The sequence below is a fragment of the Scyliorhinus torazame genome, chromosome 16 (assembly GCF_047496885.1).
Source record: "Scyliorhinus torazame isolate Kashiwa2021f chromosome 16, sScyTor2.1, whole genome shotgun sequence".
Lineage (NCBI taxonomy): Eukaryota > Metazoa > Chordata > Chondrichthyes > Carcharhiniformes > Scyliorhinidae > Scyliorhinus > Scyliorhinus torazame.
In genome coordinates this window covers 5,234,263-5,257,285 of record NC_092722.1, presented here as the reverse complement: position 1 = coordinate 5,257,285, position 23,023 = coordinate 5,234,263, and the positions used below count along the sequence as shown (strand labels likewise).

Genomic DNA, 23,023 nt, shown 5'->3' with positions numbered 1-23,023 from the left:
CAAAACTTTGTAAATATTGTGCTGTGGAGATGCCGGCTTGGACTGGGGTGAGCACAGTAAGAAGTCTTACAACACCAGGTTAAAGTCCAACAGGTTTGTTTCAAATCACTAGATTTCGGAGTTCGGCTCCTCCCCCAGGTGAAGAAGGAGCCTTCCTCACCTGAAGAAGGAGCTGCGGTCTGAAAGCTAGTGATTCGAAACAAACCTGTTGGACTTTAACCTGGTGTTGTAAGACTTTTTACTTTGTAAATGTTCAGTAAGAAGTCTCACAACACCAGCTTACTTTGTAAATGTTGACATTCAGACAAACGTGGCTGTTCACATACTTACATAGGAGCAGGAGGAGGCCTTTTGGCCCTTCAAGCCACCTCCGCCATTCATCACGATCATCCAACTCAATAGCCAAATCCTGCTTTCTCCCCATAGCCTTTGATCCGATTCTCCCCAAGTGCTGTATCCAGCCACCTCTTGAATATATTCAAAGTTTTAGCATCAACTACTTCCTGTGGCAATGAATTCCACAGGCTCACCACTCTTTGTGTGAAGAAATGTCTCCTTCTCTCTGTCCGAAATGGTTTACCCTGAATCCTCAGGCTGTGACCCCTGGTTCTGGACACACCCATCATTGGTTAACATCTTCCCTGCATCTACCCTGTCTAGTCCTGTTAGAATTTTATAAGTCTCTATGAGATGCCCCCTCATTCTTCTGAACTCCAGCGAGAACAATCACAACCTAGTCAATCTCTCCTCGTATGACAGTCCCGCCATCCCTGGAATCAGTCTGGTAAACCTTCGCTGCACTCCCTCGAGAGAAAGAACATCCTTCCTCAGAGAAGGAGACCAAACCTGCACACAATACTCCAAGTGTGGCCTCACCAAGGCCCTGTACAATTGTAACAACACATCCCTGCTTCTGTACTCGAAACCTCTTGCAATGAAGGCCAACATACCATTAGCCTTCTTTACCGCCTGCTGCACCTGCATGCTCACCTTCAGCGAATGGTGCACAAGGACACCCAGGTCCCAATGCACACTCCCCTCTCCCAATTTACAACCATTCAGTTAGTAATCCGTTTTCCTGTTTTTGCTTCCAAAATGAATAACCTCACACTTATCCAAATTATACTGCATCTGCCATTGGTTTTCCCACTCGCCCAACCTGTCCAGATCTTGCTGTTGGATCCCTGTATCCTCGTCACAGTTCACCCTCCCACCTAATTTGGTATCATCTGCAAACTTTGAGATGTTACATTTTGTTTCCTCATCCAAATCAATATATATTGTGAATAGCTGGGGTCCCAACACCGATCCCTGTGGTACCCCACTAGTTACTGCCTGCCAATTGAAAAGGACCCATTAATCCCTACTCTTTGTTTCCTCTCTGCCAACCAGTTTTGTATCCACCTCGGTACATTTCCCCCAATCCCATGCGCTTTAATTTTGCACAATAATCTCTTATGCGGGACTTTGTCAAACGCCTTCTGAAGATCCAAATATACCACATCGACTGGCTCCCCCTTGTCGACTCGACTGGTTACCTCTTCAAAGAATTCCAACAGACTTGGCAAGCATGATTTTCCCTTCATAAATCCATGCTGACACTGACTGATCCTGCCACTGCTTTCTAAATGTTCCGCTATAAAGTCCTTGATTATGGATTCAAATATTTTCCCCACTACCGATGTTAGTTCCCTGCTTTCTCTCCACCTCCCTTTTTGAATATCTGAGTGACGTGAGCTACCCTCCAATCTGCAGGGACAGTTCCAGAGTGTATAGAATCCCGGACGATGACCACCAATGCAGCCACTATTTCCAGAGCTGCCTCCTTAAGCTCTCTGGGATGCAGATTCTCAGGCCCTGGGGATTTATTCGCCTTCAATCCCATCAGTTTTCCCAGCACCGTTTCTCAACTAATGTTGATCTCCCTCAGTTTTTCCCTCTCACTGAACCTTTCATTCTCCAACATTTCTGTCCTCATCTGTGAAGACAGAACCAAAGTATGTATTCAATAAAATATGGAAACCAAATGGGCAAGAAATGCAAAGTTAACATGCAGGTAACAGCAAACAATGAGCAAGGCAAATGGCATGTTGACCTTTATTGCAAGAGGACTGGAGTACAAGAATGTTTTGCTACATTTGTACAGGGTTTTGGTGAGACCCCATCTGGAATAGTGTGTGCAATTTTGGTCTCCATATTTTAAGGAATGACATAGTTGCATTGGAGAAATTACAGCCAATCTTCACTGAATTGGTATGAAACAGAAATGTTGGAAATACTCAGCAGGTCTGGCAGCATCTGTGAAGCGAGAAACAGTAAATGTTTCACGTCCGTATGACTTCTTTAGAATTGAAAATTCCGAAGGGCCATATTGGACTCGATGTTGACTCTGATTCCTGATCCATGGATGCTGCCAGACCTCCTGAGGTTTTCCAGCATTTTTGTTTTTCTTTCAGAGTTTCAGCATCTGCAGTGGTTTTTTAAAAAATTTCCCTTAATTGGTTCCTACGATGAGAGGGTTGTCCTGTAATGAGAGACTGAGTAAATTGGATCTCTATTCTCTGGTGTTCAGAAGAACTGGAATTGATCTAATTGAAATATACAGGATGTTGAACACCGATAGGTTGTTTCACCTGCCAGGGCCCTAGAACACAGAGCCACAATCTCATAAGGGGCATTTACGACCCAGATGAGGAGAAATTTCTTCACTCAAAGAGGTGTGAATCTCTGGAATTACCTATCCTAGAGAATTGTGTATGTTTCATCTTTCAACGTGTTTTATGGCTGGGATAGTCAGATTCTTTTATCTGTCGGAATCGAGGGAAATGAGGAGCGGACGGGAAAGTAGAGTTGAGGCTGACTTATCATATTGAACAGTGGAGCAGCCTCAACAGGCCGTGTGGCCTACTCCTATTATCGCTTGTGTTCCGATCGCAAATTCCAGCTATTGGCATTCAACTAAACATCTTCTCGCCTGAATTTGCTGTGCTATTTTTGCATAGATATCAACAGGTGTTATCAGCCTCACTGTTATTTTGACTGTCCCAATATACGTTGTTTAAACCCTCATCTTTTACTTTGCATCCTTGCTCCTTAGTTGCAGACTTCTGGGTTATTGGGATCCAGTGACCTTAATGTGGGTGCTGCTATTGCCTGCTTTCTGGCTCAGGATGGAGCAGATATTAACTACACCAACTACAAGGGCAGAACACCACTCGACCTGGTCACACATGGCAGGATAATACAGATGGTCAAAAGTTTTTCAGAAAAATTCAGGTAAAATAGCAATATATAAAATATGCGTCATTTACTTCCAGCTAACTATTTTGGTCTTGAGTGCATCCTGCTCTTCACAGACATTAAAAGTACTCAGTGCATTAACCTCATTCTACACCATGAGAATGGGTAAAGTATTGAAAAAAGAGGTGAGCAGTCCTTGTCTCTGACTACATGTTGCTAGTTTTAGCTTGCAATTGACATGCAGCTGGGTTTTAGTGGCACAGTGCTTTAAACCACAAGTGAGCCGCCTTGTTGTATATTTTGGATCCTCCCCCATCCCAGCCCATAGTGTTATCCCCTCCCCTCCCGAAGCCACTAAGGTAGTTCCTGTCTGTGCTGCAGGACTGGGAAGGGGTGACTGTCAAGGTTTCCATTTATGATCATGTGTGTGTGTGTGTGGACAGAATTGGACTCCGCTGTGATGCATCTGTAGTCAAATAGGCTCCAACATTCATGGTTTAGACCTGCATGAAAAATGGGCAAGGCGCAAATGATGACCAACAGCTGGGGAACATGTGTCCAAACATGAACAGCAAACGAAAAACCAGAAAATCATTGTCAAACTCAATATGACAGTTTGATTCATGGGAATACATTTTTTTTAAGAATCTGGGAAATTTACTCTGTTATTGTTATATCAATTCTTCATTTTTTATATGTCCTCTTTTAAGCTTTATTTTAAAATGTGTTAACCAATGATTAGGAGGTTACAGTCTCTGAATTAGTTAAATGATATTAATTTTACCATCGAACACTCTAGGCTGCCCTGTTTCTGTCAGTTGCAAGGGTTTAGATAACACGGGGATTTAATTCAATCTGTGACAGTATTTGAAACTGCGTTGTTCGAATTTACCTTCCATGGAAGACCCACTTACTCCTCGCCTTCAACTGAAACCAAACAGTTGGGATGAATTGCAAAGTTCTGCTGCTTTTGGGCTCTAATATAGAATTAATTGGGGATATATTTCAACTCTAGGGTGTCAATACAATTTACTGTGTGTGCGTGTGCGCGCGCGCGTGTGTGTGTGTGTCATGGTACTTGCTATGAGTCAGAGGATGCAGTGTTTTATAAGACGGAAACATTATGCCACATAAAGTCTTATTATTCTCCTAGAATGGGTGTTCCTTTGAGGTTACAAAGTCTACTTGCCATTAAGTAAACACTGGGTGAGTTCATACCATATCTGAGATTGCAGACGTCCTGCCTTTACTGTTTTGTGTTCCTAAAGAGGTATTTTGGGGGTTTTTTTGTACTTCAAAGTGTGACACAGAAAACTGAATGTGACACTGGGAAGTGTGAGGGGCAGAAAGGGCAATCCAACCAGGTTGGTCTACCGTTCCTGATTGTTATGAGGAAAGTAACCCAGCTATAAAAAAGGATTGCCCTTGCTTTTGCAATTGAGAAAACCCAAACCATTGTTTTTAATAAAATTATTACACCAGCAAATCTCCTATGGTACTGCTCACAGTAAATCAGAGGATGTAGTGTTTTTTCAGGATAGGACTATTATATTATGTGATACTCCGCATTGTCCCCTGTTGAAGGAAAATTATGTTTCCTTAAGGCCACACAATTTAATCTTATGTAAGCAGTGGCCATTTAGACTGAGTTCAGAATCTTGGCTTTGTTTTCAAGAAAATTGTTTGAGAGGCAGGCTTTGCAGTATCCAGTATTTGTCTTTGTGGAATTTCTCCTGTAGATTCCAAATGCTGCGTTTAATTTGTTTTTCACATATGAAATGTGAAGGTTTTGACCGGTTTTATGATGTTGGGAGTGTGACGGGGCAAATGTCTTTTATAATAAGCACAACATAAATACGTCTTCTGTTGTGCATTGTGATTTGTAAACCACTGTTCCTCGTTGGTTTGCGACCCCCTCCACCCCCACTCCACAGTTGCCAACAGATCGAATTCCATAATAGATACATTTTCAAATCAGCCAATTGTGAGCTGCGTCACCAGGCGAGTATTCCAAAGTGATGGGCGCACTTGGCATTGTCCTATAGCCGATCTTTGGGATGGTCATAAAAGAAACATCAAGAAGTTGTTGACTGCATGGTTGTATCCGCCCCGACGTGATTGCGCAGCCCAAGGAGTCATATGGTGAACATAAGTGAGAGTTGGCAAAAGTGAGGCATTTTGTTTAAAAATTTCTGTAAGAAATGTCGCTTAACCTTCTGTCACTATTTATTCCAGGGGATCACATCTGCAGTCAGAGGGGACAGCAGTTCTGCGGCGAGTCCACACAACTCCAAATACCATGACGAATCTTTTACTGCCTGTATCAGTGGGTCCTGCTGAGTGTCTAGTGTGTTCGGAGCTGTCCTTACTGATTCAGTTCTCACCCTGTCAGCACATTGTAGTATGTGAAGGTACAGTATGCAATCTCTAATGGTGAACTGCAAACAACTGTGTCTATTTAGGTGTATTGTTGCTCGTCAACAGCATCCTTATTGTAAGTTGAGTCTTTATTCCCTAATGGAACTGATCATTTGGTTGTCAAAGAGAATGGGGCAATTTACCTGAGCTAATATTAACCAAACTGAGCTCCATTCAACTCGGTCCGCTACAAATGCTGTTGATGAGCTATAATGGATTTCCAAAAAGCACCGCACATTAGGAATGAGGTGAAGGCATTTGAGTGTGTGCAGAAAAGATTCATGAGAATGATTCCAGAGGTGAGGAACTTCAGAGAAGCTCTCCTTACGGAAGGGGAAGGCTGAGAGGAGGTTTCACAGAGGTATCCAAAATCACGAGAGGCCTGGACAGAGCAGATGGAGAGAAACTGTTCCCATTGGTGGAAGGATTGCGAACCAGAGGGCAGATTTAAGGTAATTGGCAAAAGAAGCAATGGAGACATGAGGACAAACCCTACTGTGGAATGCCAGGATCTGGACTGTATTGCCTTAAAGTGTGACGGCAGAGGCAGTTAAAATTAGATTATTATCTGAGAAGAGAAGATTGGCAGGACTATGGCAAAAAGGCAGCGGAGTAGCACTTGGTGAGTTGCTCCTTCAGAGGGCCAGGAAGAAATGATGGGCTGAATGGCCTATTTTACTGTAATTGTTCTACGATTCTATGACAGGGAATTATATTTGCCTTCAATAATAATTAAATGACTTGACGAGTAGCACGATGGCACAGTGGTTAGCACTGCTGCCTACGCGCTGAGGACCCGGGTTCGATCACGGCCCCGGGCCACTGCCCGTGTGGGGTTTGCACATTCTCCCCGTGTCTGCGTGGGTTTCATCCCCACAACCCAAAGATGTGCAAGTTAGGTGGATTAGCCAAGCTAAATTGCCCGTTAATTGGAAAAAAATAATTGGGTACTCTTTTAAAAAATAAATTTTTTTAATAATTAAATGACTCTAAGATGTCACTATCAAAAACAAGAATGGGATTTGGGTAACAACAATTAAAAGGGAACAAATCATTGCCCCTGCAATAATATTTCTGTGCCCTCTAGCAACCACTTAGTTGCTATAAACGATACTCAAACAGACGAAGATTATTAACAACCAGCTCCTATAAGTAGTGGAAAGCACAGTAATGGAGTCCTACTAAAACAGATGTGCAATAAAGGTACAAAGTGTGCCAGTCTGAGTCTGCACAAGCGCCTGTATTTATCCATAAAGGCTGATAATGCCCAAGTAGATAATTATGTGTACACATCAATACAGCCCCCAGCTAAATCAAGTTCAGTTACTTGTAATGTACCAATTACTCTACTCCGAGGGAAAGGTGAATGCGGGGACCATTGTCCACACCCAAACAAACAATGACACCCAAAGCCAACCATTACTCCACCCATTTGAAGTAGTTGCACAATTAAAATACATTGGGGAACTAGATAGTGATATTGATGCAGAAGCACAGTGTGATGTACCGGCCTAATGTGCTCGCTCATCTGGTTTAAAATGTCCAAGATGTTTTTGTGAAACTGTTCTGAAGTACCCAGCATGCTAACCTCTAATCTATTTATCATTACATTCACACTGTGTATTACACAAAATGAAATGGAATATCTATTGTTGGTGCTGATTTCTCACAGGCTTCTTATTTCATTCACAGAGTGTTCTGTAAGAATGAAGAAATGCATTAAATGCCAAGTGTCTATAACAAAGAAAATGAGACATGGTAATGTATTTAAATCAGTCATAATTGAAACACTATTTGCCACACAGCTCTTGCATATTTGATTTGGATGCAGAGTGACAGAAATAAACTTGGTGAATTCTGTTCCAAGGACGCCAAGTTCCTATAAATATAGCCACAAATACAATGATTTACAGTAATCTAAATCTAATGGATGGAATTATGACAGATGTTTTGTAGTCGGGTTTTCCAAAGTGCAGGTCGGTTCTCGGCGGGAGTCGGCAGGGTCATAGTGTTCCAGAAAGAAGAATTTCTTCCCACTGGCCCATCAGCCGGTAACGGTACTTAAAATGAAAACCGCTGCAGAATCAACTGTGCAGTCTTCCAATCAAAAGAGGCAACAGTGAGCAGGTCAGCATGCTCTGCGCGTACACTTAGCGCCAAGTGCCCTGGCGCAAAATCACTTGGAGGCAAATTTCATTACTTTCGAGCAAGGCGAGAGGACCGTGAACATGAATCGCTTTGTTACAAGAAGGAGATGGCCAGAGAAATAGGAGGTGTACCTACTGGCCAGGGTCTCACATCTGAAACTGCTGGAGAGAGCTGCCCTGGAGAGTCCATGGCAGGAGGGAGCAGTGCTAGAGTTAGTTCTGTTAGTCTACACAGCTCCAGGGCCTCCAGTAAACAGTCTACAAAGAAGAAACTTAAATCGGGAACAAAACAACGGAAAGATGATTTCTTGAGGTATACATAGGAACATAGGAATTAGGAGCACATGTAGGCAATTCAGCTCTTTGGGCCTGCTCCGCCATTCAATTAGATCTTGGCTGATCTCTTTCTGGTCTGAAATCCCACATGTTCCCCATATTCCTTTAACCTGTTTTTTTAATCAAAAATATATCTATCTCTTTCTTGAAACCATTTAATGACTCAGATTCCACCGCACTATGGGGCAGCAAGTTCCACAAACTCACCACCCTCTGCGAGAAGTAGTTCCTCCTAATCTCAGTTCGAAATCCAGGCTGTCTTTCTTTAATGAACACTCATAAGACCATAAGACACAGGAGCAGAAGTACGCCATTTGGCCCATCAAGTCTGCTCTGCCATTCAATGAGATCATGGCTGATCCGATATATTCTCAATTCCACTTTCCCACCTTATAATTCTGTTAAATATGTCAATGCAAATCAGGATGCAAAGCCCCAGGTGTGTTATATACAAGGAAGTACTGGCGAATGAGAATTTAAAACCTTCAAAACTGCAACGGCATCTGAAGACAGAAGCTGAAGACAAACCTCTTGACTTTTTCAAAGGATGTAGCAAGAACTGAAATCGGCAACTGCAGAAATGTAACATTGAATGACAAAGCACAATTACATGGTAATTTACCGCGTAGCTAAGGAGAAAATGCCCACACTAGCAGAGAGATTAATTCTCGCTGTAGCAATAGACATGGCTTGCGTGGTCCTAGATGAGAGTCAGCTGAAAAACTGAAATACATCCTGCTTAGTGATAACACACTGGCTCACTGAATTTGTGTTATTGCTGAGAATTTAGAAGTACAGCTTATTTCTAGTTTAAAGTCAGCCCAGGAGTTCTCCATACAACTGGATGAAAGTCAGATGTTTCAGATTGTGCAACTTTGCTAGATTAGGTTTGGTATGTTTGGCACAATGAATTTGTTGAGGATTTGCTGTGCTGCTTGACATTACCAACCAGCACAACCGGCGCACAGATCTTTGAAGCGTTTAATAGTTACGTGATCATTACAGAGGAATCACAAGCGATGGGGCAGCCAACATGACTGGGAAAACATAAGGATTAAGGAGGCAGCTGGTCAGGACATTGTTTGGAATCATTGCTTTATTCACCGCGAGGCACTGGCATCTAAAGGAATTCTATCCGATCTTGAAGGTGTGTTGAAAGACATTGTGAAAGTCAGGGATTTCATTAAAAGCAGAGGACTCTACCAGGTTTTTCGAGGCTCTGTTTTTCTATATGGGGCTTGAGCACACGTTTTATTGTTCCACACACACATACGTTGGCTGTGGAGGTGTCGGGTGCTTGGCAGATTTTACGAACAGAGGCATGAAACCCACGCTTTTCTCCTTGAGAAATCGACCCCTCTGGCTGATTTGTTTGCTGATGAAACTTGGATGCTAACTATGTCTTACTTTGTAGACATTTCAATTCTAAACAAACTGAACCTCAAGTTGCAAGGGAAGGATGATGATTGCTGTCGGCACTGTGAAGAAATAGATGCTTTCCAAAAGTCATTGAAAGTTTGGCAACTGCGAGTACAAAGCCAAAACTGCTACATGTTCCCCATGCTTCTACGGCACATCAAAGAAAACGGTGTCAGTAAAGAAACTGTTAATAGACTGGCAAAGCCTTATTAAGTCACGCCTGGCTGCACTGATCAACAGTTTCAGGTTTTGAAAGAGAAGAGATGGATGAAAAATCCCGTTTAATTTGAGACCCCAGTGTCGGTTATTATTTACAGCTGACTCCAAATAAGAACATTGAGCTGCTGTACCTGACCTGTGATGGCACATTAAAAATACACCACACAACCATGAGGTTGTCAGAATTCTGGAGTAGCATCGTCCAGAAGTATTCAGTGCTGAGTAAAACAAGCATTTTGTTGCTATTGCCCTTTATGATGACCTACATGTGCGAGGTTGGATTTTCCATTCCCGCAAAGATGAAGACGGCACAAAGGAACCCGCTGAACTCTGCACCTGATGTGCACATAGCCCTCTCCTCCTGTGAACCTGATTGGAGTGAGCTAGTGAGGACCAAGCAGGCTCACCTGTTGCATTAATGGTAATGGTAGTGTGGGTCCCGCAGGTCGGCCGGTTGGCAAAAGTGGGTCCTGGGGAAAAACGTCTGAAAAACACTATTTTACAGGATAGATATATTTAACCATGGAGTTCTCCTTTAATAATGGTGCAGATTTCTGTGAAACAAGCACCTTCACTGCTGTATAGGACTCGTCTCTAGCTAGTAAATCTCTGCTAGTAAAATCAGATGTGGTAATTACCTCCCCCCTCGCCCTCATGTCAAAGCTCGCTTGGTATGCTTGTCCCACCCAGGAATTCCTTACCCTCATCTGGTCTTTGACTCTCGGGTGCGTCTCCTGAAGAAAGATTACGGCGACCCTCCGGCCTTTCAGGTGGGGGAAGACTCCAGACCTTTTGACTGGACTGTTAAATCCCCTCGTTCCAGGTGACCATCCTGTCAGGAGGTTTCTGTCTGTGTGTACCCCCTCTCCTTTCGGGTCAGCCAGGTTTGCCTCCTGGACATGTCCCTGCCAGGCTCGCCTTTGTCCTTGGTCCATCCAAGATAGCCGCTGCCACCTTTCTCTTCCCACCCATACCATTGTGTAACATGTGTGACCAGTATTCTTTCCCCAATCCCCCTCCCCTCTTAAACTACCTAAGTTTTGCTGGGTATAGCATGCCAAATCGCACTTTGCTTTTGAAAAGTGCCGCCTTGGCACTATTGAATTGCCTTCAGCGTTTAGCCAGGTCAGCCCCAATGTCCTGGTTGACGAGGATGGGCGTGTCCTTCCCAGTTGCAAGTCCGTGTGTTCTTCATCCAACTCCAAAAACGTTCCTTGTCCTGGTACCTGTGGAGCCTGACGATTACCACTCATACTGGTTCTCTGGATCGTGGCTTCTGGCGGAGTGACCTGGGGGCTCCATCTACCTCTGGGAGTTCAGTGAAGCCATCCTCCCCGAACAGCTTCCTGAGCATTTTTTGATATGTATTCGGTTGGGCTCCTACCTTCTGTGCCCTCTGGTAGCCTGATGATCTGGAGATTTTGGCACTGAAACCGTTCTTGTCATTTGTTCTGCCATTGAGTCTTTTGGGTCGCAGCCAAAGATGTTATTTTGGCCTCAAGTGAGGCGATTTGTTCGTCCTGGTCAGTGACCACCTTTTCTACTTCACAGATCGTCGCTTCTTGGGCCTCCAGCTGTCGCTCCACCCTGTCCATCGACCCATGTATGGGGGCCAGCGCAGCCTCGTTTGCCGTCTCCATCGCTGACATTAGGCCCTCTTTTACTGACTCCCTCTGCTTCTGGAGTTCTACTGTGATGAACACCATCAGCCTCTCCATCGAAGACTGGGATGGTGTTGACGACTCTGCTGGGTCTGTCATGTTCAGATTCGTGTTACGATTGATGAGGGTCAGATTAGTGCGGTGTTCTCTGGTGCCGGTTCATCGGGTGAAAAAGGTCCAAGAAAGAGTTTCCATATGGAAGCCTGGTTTCCTGCGACCACTCAGCTCGTGGCCGCCATCTGAACTAGTTTTAATGGGGACCTGGCACTTGTGTGTACGTGCGTCACTTCAACCAATCAGGTTGCAGAATCCTTACTGGACTTGCAGAATCTAAAACAGAAAGCGTAAATTAGAATAGTTAATTCTGTATGGAATCAGGTATAGAAAGTAAAATAAGAGGGAAGAAAGAAGGATGGGTTGAGAGAGTGAGAGGTCAAGGAGAAAGAAAATGTTTTATTTTCATTTTTTTTTTCAATTTCCAACAATAATTGAAATCTGGATGAAGCAAGCTCCACATTTGTAATAAATCTTCAGTCACACAGACTGTTTGGTAGTAATTAACACTTGTCGGGCTGTACTAAAATTTTACTTTAACTTGAATACACAGCCCTAACCTTTTTGTGCCTATTTAGGGAATATCTAATGGTTTAGTATCATAACTTCACACCTTTCCTTGCGATTGATTCTCTCGCTGAGGAGCAGGGCAAATCTCATTTCCTCATTTAACTGTGCATGTGCAGACCCCAGAAATTGCTGTTAAATTTACTGTTTAGTAACAATTTTCTTAATGCCAAATCCAGGACATTGAATTGCTTTAGAGAGCTGCTATGTGTGTAGCAATGTAGTGAATGACCAGTTCATCTAATTTTTGAAGTAAGGAGAGAATGATAAGGCACTGGGACAATTCTCTGCTCTTGATTGAATAGTGACAAGAAACTGAATATTCCCAGCCCCAAAGAGATGGGAACAAAGGTGGGGCGGTGGGAAACAGTGGCTGCTGAGGAGCCTTCACCTCTGCTTTTGCCCTCCGCTATTCCTTGAGGGCGGGGAAGGGAGCAGGTTTGAAACAGGCCCACCCTTATTCATTAGTTATTTAACTTCACTGTGGGCTCATTAAGAGACCATCCCCGTCATCCCTGTTAATTTTGTTTTAAACTTTTAGCAAGGCAGCTGGACTTTAACAGTTGTTGGGAATCAGTCCAGCTCAGTGGCTGACAGTAAGCTTACATAAGAGGACACCGTTCAAGTGACACTGAAGAGACCGTGTGGGGTAGAGGGGTTCTTAAATTACATAACAATTACTGACTTTAAAGCGACATCCCCAGCCTAAGCTGCTGTGCTGCACTCTGAAATGTAGGAAATTTCAACCTTGCCAATTTCTGTTCTAAAACATTAATGGGCAAACTGCTGCCGAAACGAGTCACAATGTGGCCCGCCTTTTGACTGACCCTTCGTTGCTATGTCCTTGCTGACTCATTGGAAGGCTGGCCAGTACCTTTAAAATTAACTCCCCGACTTGGTCAAAATAATAGCCGCTTCCTGTTTGGCGTCAGGGGTGGGTCTGTGACCTGGAATTGGACCTGCTTCCTGAATCCCACCTCCACGGGGAAATCCGGCCCCACGGTGTCTCTAAATACCCCTTGCAAAGCAGAAAGGTAGCTGGCACTCCTAACAAAACAGCGTGGAGGTTTCACATACTCAAAATGAGGAGTACATAGAACAATACAGCGCAGTACAGGCCCTTCGGCCCACGATGTTGCACCGAAACAAAAGCCATCTAACCTACACTATGCCATTATCATCCATATGTTTATCCAATAAACTTTTAAATGCCCTCAATGTTGGCGAGTTCACTACTGTAGCAGGTAGGGCATTCCACGGCCTCACTACTCTTTGCGTAAAGAACCTACCTCTGACCTCTGTCCTATATCTATTACCCCTCAGTTTAAAGTTATGTCCCCTCGTGCCAGCCATATCCATAGTGGGGTCTGAACCTACCACCTTCTGATTCAGAGGCTCCTTCAGCTGAGATCAGCTGAATCTTTCCAATCTGGTGGTACCCGTGACTCCAGAAGATCAAAGCATTTATTTGTTGGAACATGGAACAAATAATTATAATGGGAGGTTTATAATACTGATGTTCTACAATAAGGTGAATGTTTGCACTATTTATACCAATGTTTAGAAGCATTAAAATAGCCTTTCACATTGCAGTATTTTCTGTATTCAATAGAGACTGTAATTGATCTGATTATGTTTAGACTTCAAAGCTATTTAAGGAAAATGCAATTTATTAATAGCTGAATCAAAAATATGTTCATTAAACATTTCTTAAATCTAATGTGTTTAGGTCTAAATAGTCTCTTCTGTTACCAGCCAATTATTCAATCTGGTTGTCAGTATTTATAGACTGCAGATACTTTCAAGTGTATAAATTCATGCCCTAACATGCATAGCATAAACATACTGTATTGTGACAGAGCTTGAGCAGCATTTAACTTGTACTAAACTCTGAATTACTGGTTCTGCCTCCCAAGGTGTTTTCAAAATTCACTATATTCAGTTTATGTGAGTTGTGCAATTAGTATTGTCACTCTAGGGCTGCTGATGTGCATGTTGACAACAGACTGACAATGTTTTCATGTTGCAGATAACACAGAAGTTGAAAGCAGCTCCACTGCGGAACCTCCAGACCAGAGAAAACTGCTGGAACAGCTCCAGTCTCGATACAAGCAGATGGAGGAAAGGATAACATGTCCCATATGCATTGATAACCAGATTAAACTGGTGTTCCAGTGTGGCCATGGTTCCTGTCTAGAGTGCAGTATTGCCCTGAAAGCATGCCCCATCTGTCGTCAGAACATTCGGGAACGGATACAGATTTTTGTTTGATGCATGGCAAACTTTTCTATTATTCTGTTCTTCCAGAACATTCTCTGTACTGTACCTTTTCTGTGGTACGCTGTGTTTGTGTCTGTAACCACCTTCCGTTTTAGTCCTTGGCATCAATGCAATTAGAATCCAAGTGATTGAGATTTGTACATGCTGTTGTCCAGCAAGAGACTAGAATTACATTTTTGATAACTTGAATGTCCACTTTGTAGATTCAGTGGATGATATGTTAACAACAAAACAGCTGTACAGAACATGAATGAAGCAAGTTTATTAACCATTGAATGTTGGGCCCTGTTTATAGTTGCAAATGCTTGCAAAATGCACAAAGCTACAGTAAAAAAAATTACTGTGTATGTATTTATATAAAAACTACAGTGTAATATAATTCATAACCTAACAACTGTGGCTTATGGTCAGTTGTATATATTTAAACTTTCCAGGAATATAAAATGGCACTTCAACAATCTTCCAGATACAACGCCTGTCAGCTAGTACTAGCCTTTCCATCTGCATCCGATCTAGCAACACAACAGCAACTTCTGCAACAGAGAACCTATTATTTCAAGTAATAAAATCATTAATTTTTGAAATCTTTATTTTAAAATATCCACTTCTAACTTCTGTTGTTGTACCTTGATTAGATAGCTAATATATTACGTTGAATGTTGTCCTGGTTATGTGGTAAAATGGCAGAAAGGGTTGGGGTTGAGCAGAGAGGGTAAACAGCTAGAATATCAAACCGATTAATGAAATATTTAAATATGAAGCTTTATGCTGTGAGTGTTTCTCGCTGTAGTTTGTTTATTTGCCTGGAACCATAATTAGGTGATTAGATTCGACCCATTCTTATCAACTCGACACTGCAAATTAAAATGGTGATGAAAATAAATTAACGTTCCCTGCAAAATAATGAGAATTAATGCTTGTTTTGATCAATGAAATATTAATCTTCTCACCCAGAAGCTCTAATATTGTAAGATGTGTTCATGTTTAAATATTCCAGGGAAATAAAAATCAACAGAAATATGAGTCAGATGCAGTTCCATCAAGGATTTGGAAACTAGAGGCTCTTTCCAATTCACCGGTCTAATTTTCACATTGAATGTTGTGTTCAAGGGAGCAAAACAGAGATGACGTCAGTGTAGCAATGAGGTTCCGTATCTGGATAACTACTGTGTTCTTTGTAAAGGTGTTGTTACTAGGCATGCTAGAGCCAGAGCTTTAATAAGCCAACCTCCATCTTTTATTACATTGGAAAACTGTTCGCAATGGACTTCTTTGGTATCTAATTCGAATGTGAGTTATACATTGGATTTGTGAGCCTGCAGTTCAACCAAAAATTTTGAGATTTAGCAAGACCGTGATGTGATAACATTGTCGTGACCTAATCTTCTCCAGTCCTGGGAGGATACAACAATGTGACACAAAGGATAAATTACTTCAATCTCATGAGGCAAAACTAGAAAATGCCATCAATTCATTAGGCAAGATCAAGATGCTTAAGTTCACTGTTTTTACAAGTTGACCTAAAAAGCTAAAAATAAAATACAAGAGATATACACAGTATCAGTCATAGCAGTATAATTATGTAAATAATTTTTTTTAAATGCATTGACAAGAAATACTACCTTTTAGTCCTGATTCATTGACATAATAAATTACTTGTTTATTAGAATCAAAAGAATATGAAGAAATAGTTTGACTGGCTGTTGCTACTTTAATCAAGAAAATGACTGTAACAATGAAAAGTGGGGTTTGAAGAAGACCATCGCAATATTTGGGGAACATTGACAGATTTTTTGAGCTTACGAGGCTTATTCCACCAATTTAAACCATAAAGAATTTAATGATACAAGAAACAGCCCTTAACTGTTCACGGTAACAAATTTACAAATGCAATTTGGAAAAGCAAAACAGACGGTATATTTTGGTTAGTGTATAGATTGTGTTGCGTGGCCTGTGTTGGTGTGGGGTACTTTTTTTTTTGTGAAACCTGATTAAATTATTAGTATGTCATATAGTTGAAATGTTGCTTAGTTCAGTAGCCTGAAGTTGAATTTTTGCAAATATGTGGCCACAGGTTTCATGTGCCAAACAGATTGTATCACTGTAGAGAGTGTACGGTCAGGAATTGCTGTTTAAATAAACTCGCAGTTCCTAAATGCCTGGCTTTCTTGTGCACATTCCTCCTTGATCTTAAAATCTTTCTTGAAATTAAAGAAGGCGCATAAATTGATATTCAAGTCTTGGATCAAAGAGGGAAGATTTTTATGCAGCTTGATCGACTGAGTTCACGGAAGATTTAAACCAGAGATGGAGTCTGTTTTCCAAGGTGAAGGGAAGAAGGAGAATTCTAGCCACTGCTGGTCGTTATGGTTGCTCTATTTGTGAAGACAAACTGGCTGAACCATTCCAGGATTTGATTTTTTTTCAGCAATCAACCATTTTGTCATAAACAAACTAACCAATCTGAAAACTGTTGGAAATATTGCGAAGAACACCACGGGGATTGTTGGAGAGCAGTGATTTCTTGTACAGCGCATGTTAGTCAGAAACCCTTAAGTTCTGTCATTTCTGGAGACTGTGTTTTAACAGATCCTTTCATTGTGAGGCAGTGCAGGAATGTTGTTATTAACAATCTTCAGTGTTCAACAACAGGCTGAACCCCTGGTCTTAATGCATTGTATCTGCTCCTTTTCTTTCGCACATTAACAATGAGAAAATAATCATGTCAGGAAGAACTTAACAGAAAGATTAGCAAAGAAAATCACAGCGAATAGAATGGAAAGTGTGAGACCACAGGACTTTGTTACTGTATATTTAGCTTAACATCTGCATTAGGAGTTTTGTTCCCATGGTCTTATTGTTTCTTGCTGGGTTACTGTATCCTCATGTTGAAGTTCTATACTGTGAATAAATTATTTTGAATTACTGCTGTGATTGATGACTCCGGTTACATTGAAATAAGAAGAAATTATCTCTATAGCAATTGAAGAAAAAAACTTTTTGAATTGAATGTTCCTGAATCTCTCGACGTGAATCTGGGCAGAAATTGTTTGTGTGTGCAAAGTCTGTGTGTTCCTGCATCATAAAATAACAATGAAATTCTCTCAAGAACAGTGTTTATTAGAACAAAGTGGTATTATTGGGTTATATCCGCCTGTGAATAGAACATACAGTGCAGAAGAAGAAGGCCATTCAGCCCATCGAGTCTGCACCGACCCACTTAAGCCCTCACTTCCACCCTATCCCTGCAACCCAATAACCCCTCTTAACCTTTTTGGACACTAAGGGCAATTTAGCATGGCCAATCCACCTAACCTGCTAGTCTTTGGACTGTGGAAGGAAACCAGAGCACCCAGAGGAAACCCACGCACACACAGAGAGAACGTGCAGACTCCGCACAGACAGTGACCCAGCAGGGAATCGAACCTGGGACCCTGGAGCTGTGAAGCCACTGTGCTACCGTGCTGCCCAACGGGATCTCCCAGCCCCGCCACTGGGTGCATGGAACGGGAAACCCCATTGACCGATCGGAAGATGGCGGGTGGGGGGGGAAGATCCCATCCAATGAGTCAGTTTTCCTGGTCTGCTTTTCTGTGTTGATATCTTAACGAGGCAGAGCGCCACAGATGTACTCCGCTTTTCCAGAATCAGATTCTGCATAGTTTCCCCTAGTGCTGACTGAGCCTCACTAAAACCAAGTAGTCCTGGAGGTAAATTCTATTAGGCCTAGCTGGCAGCCTGGGCCTCGGGTTCCAGTGGAAATTTGTCAGAAATTCAGTCTTCTGTCTAAAAGTATTAATACTTGATAACTAGCTAATTCATACAGATTTTATTAAGTTATTGAAGCAGTCATAGCAGATTCCAAGGGGGCTTGACTGGGTGGATGCTGAGAGGGTGATTCCCCCCCCCCCCCCCCGATTGGGGAATCTTAGAACCGGAGACACTTTAAAAAGCAGTGACCCCACATTTAAGAAAGAGATGAGGAAGGTTTGGCGCTTCTAACTCTGCCGCTATGTTTAGGTGTTCCCCAGGATGCACATCTCGGGTGGAGGCAGCCAGCTGCCTTCCTCGTCCCGTGGCCTTTGATGCCCCTGGCGAGCGTCCTCTGGGGCTGGAGGGCCACGGCTCACTTGTCGACAGCACACACACAGCCGTGCCGCCCTGTCCCATGTGCTGACCTCGCAACGCGGCAGTGCCTTGGCCATCTCCCAGTCACCTCCAGGGCCAGCTTCTTGAAGAAGGTGAGGATTCTGATGTCCGGCACCCCACCGCAAGTCTGGGCCCACTCCCGCCGATTGTAGGCGAGCTTTTCCTGAGGAAACACCGAGGGCGTTAGTCACAAGTGTAGTTCACTGTGGTGGGATAGGGGGTGTGAAGGTATGGTGGGGGGTGGGCTGCGGGTCACCTGGGCGAGTGGATACTCCCTTGAGGGGTGGGTGGGGGCTGTTGATGTCTACTCACTCGTGCTGCCCGTTGTAGTCGTCAACCTTTTTCTGGCACTGGAGGCCAGTCCTCTTGGTTATACTCCAAGCTATTGGCTGCCGCCACCTTGTCGCAGGCAGCACTGGCTGTATGATTTTCAGAAAGCCAGGGGAATCATTTTGAATACTGGACACTCAAAGAAAAAGAGCTGCTCTCTCCCTCATGTTCTCCCCAGCTACGCTGCTGTATCTCTGAAATTGCAGAGACCTGAATGATTCTGCAGTGAAAACCTCAAACTGAAAGCCTAAATTTAAGGAAAGTGTGCTGTTAGACAACGATCTGAAACAAAGATTTTATTACTTTCTTATTTTTACATCCCTCTTTGTCTTTGTGTGTGTGTGTGTATATATATATATATATATATACAGGGTTGGGTGAGTTTAAGTGAAGAGTTAGGAATTATGTAATGGGGGTGATTCTCCGATATTGAGGCCAAGTGTTCGCGCCGTCGTGTTTCGCGATGGCGCAAACAGGGCCCGGACACGACCTATTCTGGACCCCACAGGCGGCCAGCACGGCACTGGACCGGTTCACGGCGCTCCAGCGTCCTTACCGCCGCGCCAACCCGCGCATGTGCAGCTGGGACAGCCCAATCCTGTGCATGCGCGGGGAACGTCTTACGCACACCGGCACCTCACCAACGTGGAGCCGGTGTTCTGGGGCCGCGCGCGGAAGGAGGTAGGCCCGAGGGGATGGGAGAGGCCGGCCCGCTGATCGGTGGGCCCCAATTGCGGGCCAGACCACATCAGAGGCCATCCCGGTAAAGGATCCCCCCCCCCCCCCCCCCGAGTTCCCGCCGACAGCGACCAGTGGTGGACGGCGCTGGCGGGAACCTGTCGTGTCGTAGCGGCTGCTCAGCCCATCCGGGCTGGAGAATTGCCGTTCGCCGGTTCTCCGAGCAGCCCGGTGCGAATCGCGCGCTGCTGGTTTCTGGGGGGTGGGAGAATCGTGTGCGGGGGGCGGCGGGGCGCGATTCACGCGGCGCCCCGGCGATTCTCACACCCGGAGTGGGGGGGGGGGGGGAGAGAATAGGCCCAATACCTTTTGTATTTGCTGCATATTTCATATAATTTCATATAATTCTTGTTAGAAATAAAATGCAAATATGTTCAAATTTATAAACCTGGTGTCTAATTATTGGGCAATCATGGGCAAAAGACTTTGGGTATATTTCTAAAAATCATTAGTTAATGCAACTGTGTTGAGTCCGTAATTAAGAAAGCAAATGCAATGTTGTCGTTTATCTCAAGAGACTTGGAATATAAAAGCAGGGATGTACTTCTGAAGCTTTATAAAGCACTAGTTAGGCCCCATTTAGAATACTGTGAGCAATTTTGGGACCCACACCTCAGGAAGGACATACTGGCACTGGAGCGGGTCCAGCGGAGATTCACACGGATGATCCCAGGAATGGTAGGCCTAACATACGATGAACGTCTGAGGATCCTGGGATTATATTCATTGGAGTTTAGGAGGTTGAGGGGAGATCTAATAGAAACTTACAAGATAATGAATGGCTTAGATAGGGTGGACGTAGGGAAGTTGTTTCCATTAGCAGGGGAGACTAGGACCCGGGGGCACAGCCTTAGAATAAAAGGGAGTCACTTTAGAACAGCGATGAGGAGAAATTTCTTCAGCCAGAGAGTGGTGGGTCTGTGGAATTCATTGCCACAGAGGGCGATGGAGGCCGGGACGTTGAGTGTCTTTAAGACAGAAGTTGATAAATTCTTGATTTCTCGAGGAATTAAGGGCTATGGAGAGAGAGCGGGTAAATGGAGTTGAAATCAGCCATGATTGAATGGTGGAGTGGACTCGATGGGCCGAATGGCCTTACTTTCGCTCCTATGTCTTATGGTCTTATGTTGCAAATCTGGGTCGGGGGGGGGGGGGGGCAGGAATTAACTGCGCCTTAGCCCAGGCTGTTGTAACAATACTCACACTGCAAGGGGATCTGTAAATGAGAAGGTTGGGATTTCAATCGGTGACCAATACTTAGCAAGAACATATGGTGGAGATGGGAGTAATAGTGAAGTGTCCACCTTGAAGAACATGACCCTTTCCAAGCTCTGCTCAGCTGGATGCAGATATATACTGGTGGACGTTGTTGAAGAGATGAATCATTGGGCAGCAGCCGCACCTCTCAAAGTACAGACACGGTGATTTGCAGAGTTTGGAGGCGTTATCTTCCAGCATCTGAGTGGGAGGATTAACATCACAAACCATTGAATGATGTCTTCCTGGATAGTGTGGACTGTCAAATACTCCAAACAAATGCATCTGAATTTAGGCACTAAATTCTGGATGCCAATCTGTTTGTCACCTTAACTAAGATGCCTTGTCCTTGGCCGAATGATCGACACCAAAGTGTCCTCGAACACAATGGGAGGAGTAGAGCAAAGTGCAACTTGGTGAAAGGGGCTGTGGATGTCGGGGCGTTATTCAAAGCACTCTTTCCACCACCACCTCTTGGTCAGTACCTAACATGTAGCCTCATCTTCCAGTGGACAAGATGGCCCTTCGCTGTCTTTGGTCGCGTTCTCCCAGACTCCAAAACCTGGAGGATATCAGCCAAGCACAGAAATCTGAGCAACCGGGCTGTGCCGAAGCCACAATGTATCATGTAGGGGTATCAGAAAAAGGAAGAGTAAAGTTTTGTATCATTTCATTTAATTGTATCATTTTTCATTTCATTTCATTTCATTTTCATTTCATTGTCGTTGCACAAATTTATATGTGGTTGTCTTGAGAAAACATTGTTTTGATGAGCAGTTGTTCTTTATTTAACTTATGTAAATGTTCCTTCCCACCCCTTCCTGTCTTGTCCATTCATGCACATCACGTGATAAGAGAACTTGGAACTTGTTTGGTATTAATTTCCGTTTTCAAGCACAGGCAATATTTAGCTTTTGTAATCCATAATTCTTGCTGGATTTCAGGAACCATTTTTGCCAGGGTAAATCAGAGACCCATTAAATTGCAGGTCCTCCCCGAACAGGCGCCGGAATGTGGTGACGAGGGGCTTTTCACAGTAACGTCATTTGAAGCCTACCTGTGACAATAAGCGATTTTCATTTCATTTCAATGAAGTTGTGCATTGAGTTCTTAAAGTTCACCAGAAGGAATATCCATAATCATTATTCCAAACGATGTGGAGATGCCAGCGTTGGACTGGGGTCTTTCAACACCAGGTTAAAGTCCAACAGGTTTGTTTCAAATCACTAGCTTTCGGATCATTGCTCCTTCTTTAATCTGGTGTTGTAAGACTTCTTACTGTGCTCACCCCAGTCCAACGCCAGCATCTCTTCATCATGGCTACCATCGACACCGCAAACTGCCGGCTCAAAGTGGAAAGGACCTCCAAGCAAGAAGATCGCACATATAGACACTGCCCCTACCTCTCCATTCACCTGAGGAAGGAGCTGTGCTCCGAAAGCTAGTGATTTGAAACAAACCTGTTGGACTTTAATCTGGTGTTGTAAGACTTCTTCCATTATTCCAAACGGTTATTGATTAATTGACTTTTAAACTATACGTCTCCCAAGTTCCTGGCTGGTATCATAAAAGACCTCCTAATTAATGTTCAATCTCTCATTGCCAGGTAAGGTAATCACTTCCTGGATGGATATAAGCCCAAGTTGAGCTATAATTTTAATACATTTCCCCTGAAGATTAAGGCAGATGTTCTTGAACTTTCTTAGGGACAGGAAACCTTCTGGACTGAATTTAACCAAAAGGAGTGTGGGTTGCAGTCTGTGAAATTCAAATCATATGATTGGCCATTCAAATTTAAATACATGATACAAGTAACTGATTAAACGATGCGAGCTGAAGAAGGCTTTGATACTTTAAATCATGTTACAATTTCCATAATGCTGCTGAAGCCTCAATGAAATAGCGTTTAAGAAGGACTTGTCACATTATGTGGGGGAAAATCCTTATTTTGGCATCGGTAATAATGTTACATGACTGGTAAAATCTGCAATCAACTGTGGTACATAATGAGGTTGCAATTCTTGGCAGGGAAAGATATTTTTAAAAGGTATTATGATCCCAGACCAGACCTCAATAGTGGCGAGGATACTGGCCAGAAACCCCAATATTCTGTTTTAATTTTGTAAGACTGAGGAAAGGATAGCTCACTCCAGGAGTGAATTCAAGCAAAGTAGGGATATGGTATATTGAAACAAACTTTATTACTAA

At 43.4% G+C, this 23,023-nt stretch overlaps 1 protein-coding gene across 4 annotated transcripts in view; it reads left to right on the top strand.

Annotated features, from left to right (window-relative positions):
• Positions 1–17,266, top strand: part of mib2 (MIB E3 ubiquitin protein ligase 2) — a 298,873-nt gene extending 281,607 nt beyond the window's left edge. For 3 of the 4 annotated variants that reach the window (XM_072477842.1, XM_072477843.1, XM_072477841.1), the window contains exons 16-19: positions 3,098–3,276; positions 5,476–5,651; positions 7,351–7,416; positions 14,091–17,266. In XM_072477842.1, the coding sequence (XP_072333943.1) occupies positions 3,098–3,276; positions 5,476–5,651; positions 7,351–7,416; positions 14,091–14,332 (663 nt within the window). In that variant the 3' untranslated portion in view covers positions 14,333–17,266. Of the gene's footprint in view, positions 1–3,097; positions 3,277–4,393; positions 4,455–5,475; positions 5,652–7,350; positions 7,417–14,090 lie in introns of those variants that run through there. The other variant, XM_072477844.1, reaches the window with a different exon arrangement.
• Positions 17,267–23,023: the final 5,757 nt, after the last annotated feature.